The sequence below is a fragment of the Rhineura floridana genome, chromosome 1 (assembly GCF_030035675.1).
Source record: "Rhineura floridana isolate rRhiFlo1 chromosome 1, rRhiFlo1.hap2, whole genome shotgun sequence".
In the NCBI taxonomy this organism is placed as follows: domain Eukaryota; kingdom Metazoa; phylum Chordata; class Lepidosauria; order Squamata; family Rhineuridae; genus Rhineura; species Rhineura floridana.
Genome location: NC_084480.1, coordinates 62,817,200 through 62,826,357, shown reverse-complemented (window position 1 = coordinate 62,826,357; position 9,158 = coordinate 62,817,200). Strand labels below are relative to the sequence as shown.

The following is a 9,158-nucleotide window of genomic DNA, read 5'->3' as shown; positions in this document are numbered from 1 at the left end:
ACACCTTAGATAAGCCAAAAACCTTTTCAAGGCATCTTGCCTGGGGATTTAAGATCTACCTGAATCCCATGCATACTTCTAGAACAATGAAGTATTAACATAATACAAATTTACTGTGAATATTTTCTATTTGACTTTATCTTCCATGATACATTCTTTTTAGTTCAAAAGATGGTCAAAAACACACTCAGCATTGTTTGAACTATAGCTATTTAATGGATAAATAATCACATGAAATGAACACTTAGTAAAAACATTTTATTGTTACCAGGAATTAAATATTAAATTTACAATCTTGAAAATTTTAAGCACCAGCTAACATGTGAAATTATTATATATTCAACACATGCCATAATAAAATAAGTGTTTCCTTGAGCTACAAACATTCTTAGCCATGTGACAAGACTATTAACAAAGATTCTTCTATCTTAAGGTTGTCTCTCTATACATATCTATGCTGGCTTGATATTAGCCCATATTTGTAATTTCACTTAAGAAATTATAACAGTCTGCTATTAGAAATGATTTTTAATAAAAATAGACATATTGAAGGGATTAATTTGAACTCCCTGAAGACTACTTAAAATACCTGCTTATTAATAAATAATTCTATAATTAGAAATGCTGAAGCTATTGCAGCTTGTCTTTTAAAGTACTGTTAAATTTATTACCCCATGAAACTACTTCAGATAAATTACAACTTCATCTTATGTGCTTGCAGATGGGAAGGCAGGATTTAACAATATGGACTGCGGTGCAATACATGTGCATGTCAAGAGAAACTGGGAGCTGCTTTTTTGTGGCTCATTTGGCAGATTGAACTATCCCAGAGTTTCTCAGTTAACCTATAAAAAAAGATGTCCGTATCTATATTTCATAAGCTTGCTAATTTTCAAGCTAAACTAATTTAAACATTTTCAATCTAATTCTAAATAGATTCAATTATGTGCTCACCCCAGTTTAGCTAGGGCCATACAATATCCCTAGCTGCATGAGGATCCATGAACACAAACAGGTGCTCCATATGTACTTTCCAATCCTAAACAAGCCTCAACTAGTTTCCCTCAGTTCTGGGAGCTTTTTTTTTTTACTGCTGTACTTGCCAACTGCTGTTGTATACCCCCATGGTTGCCCCATAGCAGCCACAGACTCAGGCTTTAGGTTGGGTTGTAAATGTTTTAGGTACAAAATATACATCTATAGGAAACACTTGCACATTATTATTATTGTTATTATTATTTATTACATTTGTATACCACCCCATAGTTGAAGCTCTTATATGGCTACCCCATTCCAAGTGAAGGAATTGTTTACAATAAATCTTAATTGTAAAACATTTCAATGTTCAATAAGATTATTCCTAGGTTGATTTAGCAAAAACACTGTAATAAATTTTCAAATCCATTTGTGAGTTGCTGTGTTTGTAGTATGCAGAAGCTGTAAAGAGTGCAATTACAACCTATTTTGTGTGCTTGTGTTAGGGTTAAATTGAAACCCCAGTGCTTGTAAAACTATAGTTCACTTGTCCTACCCAAACCAGCTTGAGCATCATGGGAAATAGAACCAAAGTGGCCTTTATTTGACTCTTGATATAAAATGTCGGTTTATTTCCTGGTGACCTGACCCTTACCTACATTCCAGTGGCTCGCATAATAAAAGCCGGTTTAAGCTGGAAACTTCCCTACTATGCATTTCTGTATCACATTTATGCTTATAACCTTGCTTATTGTTACTAATGTGCCTTGCATAGGAATGTCAAACGCTGTTCCAATGTCCCACAAACCTTGACTTGTAAAACTCCTTTGATATGTAAGGAAAGTAATATCATGTCTGTCTCCAGTTTAGGGGGTGCCCGGTTGCAGCTGGGCCTCCCCTCAATAGTTGCCTTTGTCTGCTCCTGCATAGTGCTTATCTCAAGGACATGCGAAATATGCAGACATAGAGTCTAAGAGATAGTCTTGATGTTTCCACTTTGTCCTTTCCCCTGTACCCCCTTTACCTCCTTACATATGCCCCAAAGCTATGACAGTTAGCAATTGCTTCTTTTGTATTTTATGACGTGAACCCGATATTGTAAACTTCGGGGTAAGCCTATATAAACCCTTGAACACCAATAAACGAGGTTCCCATGCTGGCCTGCTTCGGCTTGTAAGTATTGGGTCCCCTTTGCAAAGGTTTTTGTCTCATGTTACTTGATCTCTGATAGTGGGTTCATTTGCACTCAACTCCACACTCTTCCCGGGTGTAATAAGCGAGTTGGGGTTGACAGGGCAACTTGCGTGTTGGGTTTGGACCTAACACTTGCTTACTTAGCAAATCATCAGACATCAGTGTAGAAGGGAAATCTTCATGCTTGCTCTACTGACCTACAAAAATCTATTATAATTTAAAGATTAAAGCAAAGAAACAAATTATAACTGATTTTACTTTCTGCATTTCCATGTTAATTATCGTGTGCCAAACAAAAATTTAGGAAATGTTTTTTAAACTGCCTCTATTAAAAACCCATAACAGGAAAGAGATTAGTTTTTCTGGTAAGAGATTCACAAATGCTTTGGATTTTAAAAAACATTAAAAACCAAATATAAAATATTATTTACAAGGGCTGTTGAAATGTATATGGGTTATAGCAAGAGAGGACTGCTTGGTGTAGCACATTGCAAAAAAGTGTGCCAAGAAGCTCCTGGTTCAAATCTCATCTTGGGTAACATGAGCATGAATCTACATCTACATGTTTGTGCACATGGCAGAAACAGTGTAGAGGTCTCTGTATATGCACACAGATCCTGGCAATAGGTGAGAAAATACTAGTGCATAAATATAGCCTTATGTGACCATGTGTACACAAAAACAGACAATGCCAATGCACACCAATGGCAGATACCTCCTGCCTTCTAGGAGGGCATGCAACCTCTGAGTCCTGATCATCCCAGGCATGCAGGCTGAATGCAGGGTGACCACATGCAGGGCCCATAAAAAAAAGCAGAAGGCATGAGGACCTTGCTGTGGCATATTATGTCTAGAAGGGTGTCCTAAAGCCCCTGCTTAGTCTTGTTAATTAAACTTTGGTGACTGGCAGAGTAGGATGACAGAAGACTCTGATTGGAATACCACGGTTAGATCCCAGATTCTGCAATATCTGGATCAAACATGACCACAACAGATCCATCCAGCTGGCTCTTTCCTTCTTCCTCTGGGACACCAAAATATAAGCAACAAGCCCTGGTTGGTGTCTTTAGGGACTAAAACTGCCTGCTGAATGTCACCTTGCTCTATTGGCTTTGCTGGCATAGAGGATGCTTTGCAGGTGTCCAACCATAACAACGCAGCCCTTGCATTTTCATGCCCTTGGCTAAGCTCAAGATGCAAAGTATTGTTGAAAAATATTTCCTTCACATGTCTCCTTTAGGAATAATTTCCCCAAAGAAATTCATGTGGAAAATATTAGGTCTTAATTTGTCATCTACTCGGAAAGAGTTGGCAGAAATGGAGTATTCTGACAATGTTTCAGTTTTTCTCCACACTTTTGTAGAGGATATCTGCATATACTAGGAACAACAATATAGAAAAAGGCCTATTAATCATCTCTTTGCTTTACAAGATATAGACCAGCAAATAAATGATTGGCACTATTTTAGTTATATTAGACTCTTCAGTAAGGGGAAGACTTAAGTAACTTTCTAGAAATATAGTGATGTATTTTTCACCACAACATAGGAATTTGATGTTGCTAACAGGAACTACATTTTTAAATTCCCAGTATAGAAACAATCCCAAGCCTTCTGTTTTTACAAAATTCTTAAAAGGACCATAAATAAATTATAGAAATCCTTAACAGAACTAACTGGTAAACAAAAAAGTGAGTTTCCAAACAAAGAGAACCTACAGACATTTTTAATGAATTTGGAATCTCCTTCGGCCTCTTAAAATCCCAATAGCACAGGCTAAAAAGATCTCTAAGCTCTAAATAGTTCAAACTCTTCTAAAAAAAACTCAAACAATACAGCATGAATTGGAGTCTCAACAACAACAAAACAACAAAACAACAACAAAAAATAGACTCAGCAGCACAGTTGAGACACATCCTAGTTAAATGTTTATGCTGCCCTAAATTTTGTTCCACATGCTTTTAAGAAATACAGTAGTTACTCATTAGCAAGTGCAATATTAAATATATTGTTTCACAGCATTGATACTCAGTATTTGCTTTCAGTCTTGTGCAATAGTAAGATTCCTGAAGCAATTGCCTTTCTGTGACTTTCTTTTCATAACTAAAGAAGGATCAGCTTTCAGTTTACATTACTACACAATGGCACTTCCGAGAATGAATGTAGTTCCTGTACTCTGCAAGCTGTTTCAGGTACATACTAGAAGGCCATCTATGCATCTCAACAAAATTGCGTTCTTCCACTAAAAGAAAAAAGGCAAAAGTACAATGTCTTGTCATAGTAAAAGATTGCTATGTTCAGCCTGATATTTCTAAGCAACCTCAAAAGCTTTTTATCTCTAAGCTAGAAATCTGTAAAGTTCCATCAAGTACCAGAGCTGAGTTCTAGCATATTACAGCTTTGAAAATAATACACAACCAAACCTTGCATCTTTTTTTGCATGGACTTGGTGTAAATGAATTGCCTATATATTTTTGCTATTATAAAAGAGAAGCTGAAATATGGGGAAATTAAGTATTTGGTGGGAAAAGGGATACTGTGAATCAATGGGTATCACAGCCCCTTGCTCACGTTTTTGGATATGGCCCAAAACCTCTGAGAATTTAGTAGGAAAAAAGACAGCTGCCCATAAGGCTGCCTCACTTCCTAGCTTTTGCCTTCAAAGCTCTCTGATGATGGAAGGGTTGTTTTGGATAGTCTAAAAGGCCAGTGCGTCCCAATGGTAAACCGAGTGCCAGAATGTATAGCCTCATTAAAATGTTTTAGGAAAAACTACATGTTCTTCTTTGGAGCTCTAGTCTCTCTTCCTCTAGATACAATAATAGATATGACATCCCAGTATAATTTGGCTTTCTATAAGACTGCAGAGCAAGGAAATGTACATGCAGAAGACAATAGCCTGTACCCAAGGTACAATATTTTGCTATGCCACCAACACCCTATTTAGACATTTTACTCATGAAATCTCCAAACAAGTGTCTGAGGCAGTGCCAACTAGCCCTACCCCTGATGTCATGTGTGCTTACTAATCCCACCTACTTATGGCTGTGCATTCAGCACACACATCTGCTGGGATGCAGCCTTTGCACGTATCACTATATGTGCCAAGGCTTCCACACAATCTGGAACTCTGCATAATTTGGGTTCCAGATCACATGGAAGTCTTCATACATACAGTTGTTCCTGGTATGAGATACTGACTTAGAGAACCTTGGACTGCCCACAAGTGTTCCCTATCATTTTGCTACTCATTAAAAAACAAGATGGTATAAAGGATAAGTGCAGCTGGATTGTTAAGTTTTCAGAAACCCAGCTTTTGTAATTTGCTATGTTTGCATGGAGATACAGATTGTAAAGTTCTTTACTAAAGGTGGAAGGGCAGATTCCAGTTGATTTGAAAATTGGTGGGCAATAGATCATCCTATCATTGCTAAAGCAAAAGCAGCAATAGCATGTGCTCATGTTGGTAATTAGCTGGATCCAGACTTCATTATACTTATAGCAGACCCACTGAAATCAATGGGACTGAAGTTAATCATTATTAATGTATGATCCATTGATTTCAATGTGTCTACTCTAAGTATGATTAAGTCCACATCCAATTATTATTATTATTATTATATTTATTTATACCCTGCCATTTTTCCAATCTGGAACTCAAGGCGGCTTCCAGATAAAAATAAGTACATATCATTAAGAACATATAAACATATAAAAATCAGCATTAAAACAGAATTAAACTATTAAGATGTTAAAACCAATTAGACATACACTTAAAATACTGCAACCCAGTTTAAGAGCATACAAGTAAAACAATAACATACAGCACTCTCTTCAATCACTACCCTTAAAGCCTTCAGTTCCAAAGGCCTGCTGGAAGAAAAAAGCCTTTAGCTGTCGGCGGAAGGACTGCACAGAGGAGGCCATTCTTGCCTCCCTAGGGAGGGAGTTCCAGAGCCTAGGGGCAGCCACCAAAAAGGCCCTATCTCGTGTCCCCACCAGTCACACTTGTGAAGGTGTTGGGATCGCAAGAAGGGTCTCTCCTGAAGATCTCAGGGCCCGGGCAGGTTCATATAGGGAGATATGGTCTGACAGATAGCCTGGACCTAAGCCATATAGGGCTTTATTGGTTATAACCATCACTTTGAATTGTGTCTGGAAACAGACTGGCAGCCAGTGGAGCTGTTGCAGCAGGGGAGTTGTATGATCCCTGTAACCAGACCCAGTTAACATTCTGGCTGCAGCTTGTTGCACCAACTGAAGTTTCCGAACAGTCTTCAGAGGCAGCCCCACATACAGTGCGTTACAGTAGTCTAAGCGGGATGAAACTAAGGCATGTGTCACCGTGGCCAGATCAGACGACTCCAGGAATGGGCACAGTTGGCGCACTAGTCTTAACTGTGCAAAAGCACTCCTGGCCACCGCAGAAACCTGGGCCTCCAGGTTTAAGGCTGAGTCCAGGAGCACACCCAAACTGCGAACCTGCGTCTTCAAGGGGAGTGTAACCCCATCCAGCACAGGCTGAATCCCTATTCCCTGATCTGCGTTTCGACTGACTAGGAGCACCTCTGTCTTGTCTGGATTAAGCTTCAGCTTGTTCACCCACATCCAGTCCACCACTGCTATCCGACACTGGTTTAGAACCGAGACAGTTTCCTTGCAATTAGGTGAAAAGGAGAAATAGAGTTGTGTGTTATCTGCATACTGATGGCACCGAACCCCAAACCTCCAGACAACCTCTCCCAGCAGTTTCATGTAGATATTAAATAGCATGGGGGACAAAACTGAACCCTGAGGGACCCCACAGGCCAACGGCCCAGCACCACCTTCTGGGTTTGCCCCTCCAGGAAGGAATGGAGCCATCGTAAAATGGTGCCCCCAAGTCCCATCCCGGCAAGGCGACCCAGAAGGATACCATGGTCGATGGTATCGAAAGCCGCTGAGAGGTCCAACAGAACCAACAGGGACACACTCCCCCTGTCGAGTTGTCTGCATAGGTCATCCACCAAGGCGACCAAAGCCATCTCCGTCCCATAACCAGGCCTGAAACCAGACTGAAATGGGTCCAGATAACCCCTTTCATCCAGGAATCCCTGGAGCTGGGAGGCCACCACACACTCTATTACCTTACCCAGAAATGGAATATTTGACACTGGCCGATAATTATCCATAATAGAGGGGTCCAGGGAGGGCTTTTTCAGCAAAGGCCTTACAACTGCCTCCTTTAGGCACATTGGAACTCTGCCTTGTTGTAGGGAGGCATTGACCACTCCCTTCACCCACTCGGCCAGGCCCCCTCTGGCACTTTTAATAAACTCACTGAGAACTGCACCATTAGTCCAAATATCAAATTTTTGTTTAGGATGCAAACTTATAAATTACCTGAAAGATCTTCAAATTCAGGTTTTTGACTGAAGATTAAGTAGTTAGAAGCGATAAAATGAAGCAGCCAATTTGAAAGGCTATCAAAGTTGTGAAACTGCAAGAAAATAAAGAAACTGAAATACAGAGGAACATGAATTTTCTAGAAAAAGGAATTTGGCAAGGGCAGCAACTAAAATGGGTGCTTCAGTTGCAACAGAATTTCTCCCCTATATTTTTGTGAAAGAGATAAGGCACTGTATCCCTAAAGTGTATCTGCCCTATAATTTTACACATTCAGTGTCATACCATAGTCTTATTTCCATCAAACCTTAGGATCTTCAATGTAATCAGGAACCACACCTATGTTTGTCTGCCCTGCAAACAAGTTTGGTTGTGGTGACAGCACTAAAGAATAGTTATTTTATGGGGACGTTTGTTGTTTTATTATTTTGTTTTTGGATATAGTATATTTACTTTTGTTTTTAGTAATGTAAGTTACTTAAAGACTTTGGATAACAAGAGAATAATAATAATAATAATAATAATAATTTTCATGATGCTTGAAAGGGAGAAGTCACTCCAGGGCTAGGACTGGAAGCCAAATTACATATCACATTTAATACATAGTTTGGCATTGTATGAATTGTTTTTAACTATAAATAACAGCTACGGGATGTGAGTGTCCAATCATTATTGAGTCCATGGTATGTGGGGTGGATTTAACCCTTTACTCACTACTAAAGTTCCAAGAAAAATCCCCAAAGCTGCTATTTGATACAGAACAGAACCTGCCGTTAGCAGTGTGCTGTAGCTTGATAAAAAAACTTGGGGATGGGGCTATGTGGATGAAGGGACAGGACTATGCAGACTGCAGCAGGATTGATTCTTCATGGCCAGTGACACTACGGTCAACAGGAGCAGCAAGACCCGCTCTAATGGTGTATCTGACACAGGCATCCTTTTGGCCTTGGCGGTACCTTTCTTGATCTGCGATATACAATCTAACTGAGCTTGTATTATTGTGGTTTTGAATAATTCTCAAGCATTCTGGTGAGATTTGACTGCCTTGACTTTCTCTTTCAACTTCCTTTTTACCAAATTATTTTTTATTACATTAGTTGCTTTTTCATGAGAAATGACCCAAAGCACCTTACACAGTGATATAAACATTAAAACTACATATAAATATACTGATATAGGATTGTATTCAATGCTAGTCCTACTCAAAGTAGACCCACTGAAATTAATAAGCCTTAGCTAATCATGTCTATTAATTTCAATGGGTCTACTCTGAATAGGACTAGCGTTGAATACCACCTGTAGTGAATGACCTGTACCATTAAATTTGATCTTTTCCTTTTCATTGAATCAGTGTTTACTGTTGTAAATGTTGTTTGTTTTATCCTACACATTGTAACATTGTTAGAAAAATATTAACAAAACATTATAAAAAAAACCCTTCCTTTTTACCAATCCCCCCTTACTTTTTAAGGAGATTCCTCTTTTGAACTCAAATATGACTGTGTTGGACTTCCCTGCTAATTGTCACCTTACATGCAGTATACACTGAATTCGATAGCAGTGCAGTTATTGTTATCAACTAGTTCAACAACATTTACTCCTGCG

General features: G+C 39.0%; 1 protein-coding gene across 6 annotated transcripts in view; it reads right to left on the bottom strand.

Annotated features, from left to right (window-relative positions):
* Nucleotides 1-314: 314 nt before the first annotated feature.
* RHOBTB3 (Rho related BTB domain containing 3) overlaps nucleotides 315-9,158 on the bottom strand; it is a 57,641-nt gene continuing 48,797 nt past the window's right edge. For all 6 annotated transcript variants that reach the window (XM_061622529.1, XM_061622523.1, XM_061622538.1 and 3 more), the window contains 2 exons: nucleotides 7,551-7,647; nucleotides 315-4,410 (listed from right to left, as the gene is read on the bottom strand). In XM_061622529.1, the coding sequence (XP_061478513.1) occupies nucleotides 4,295-4,410; nucleotides 7,551-7,647 (213 nt within the window). In that variant the 3' untranslated portion in view covers nucleotides 315-4,294. The remainder of the gene's footprint in view (nucleotides 4,411-7,550; nucleotides 7,648-9,158) is intronic.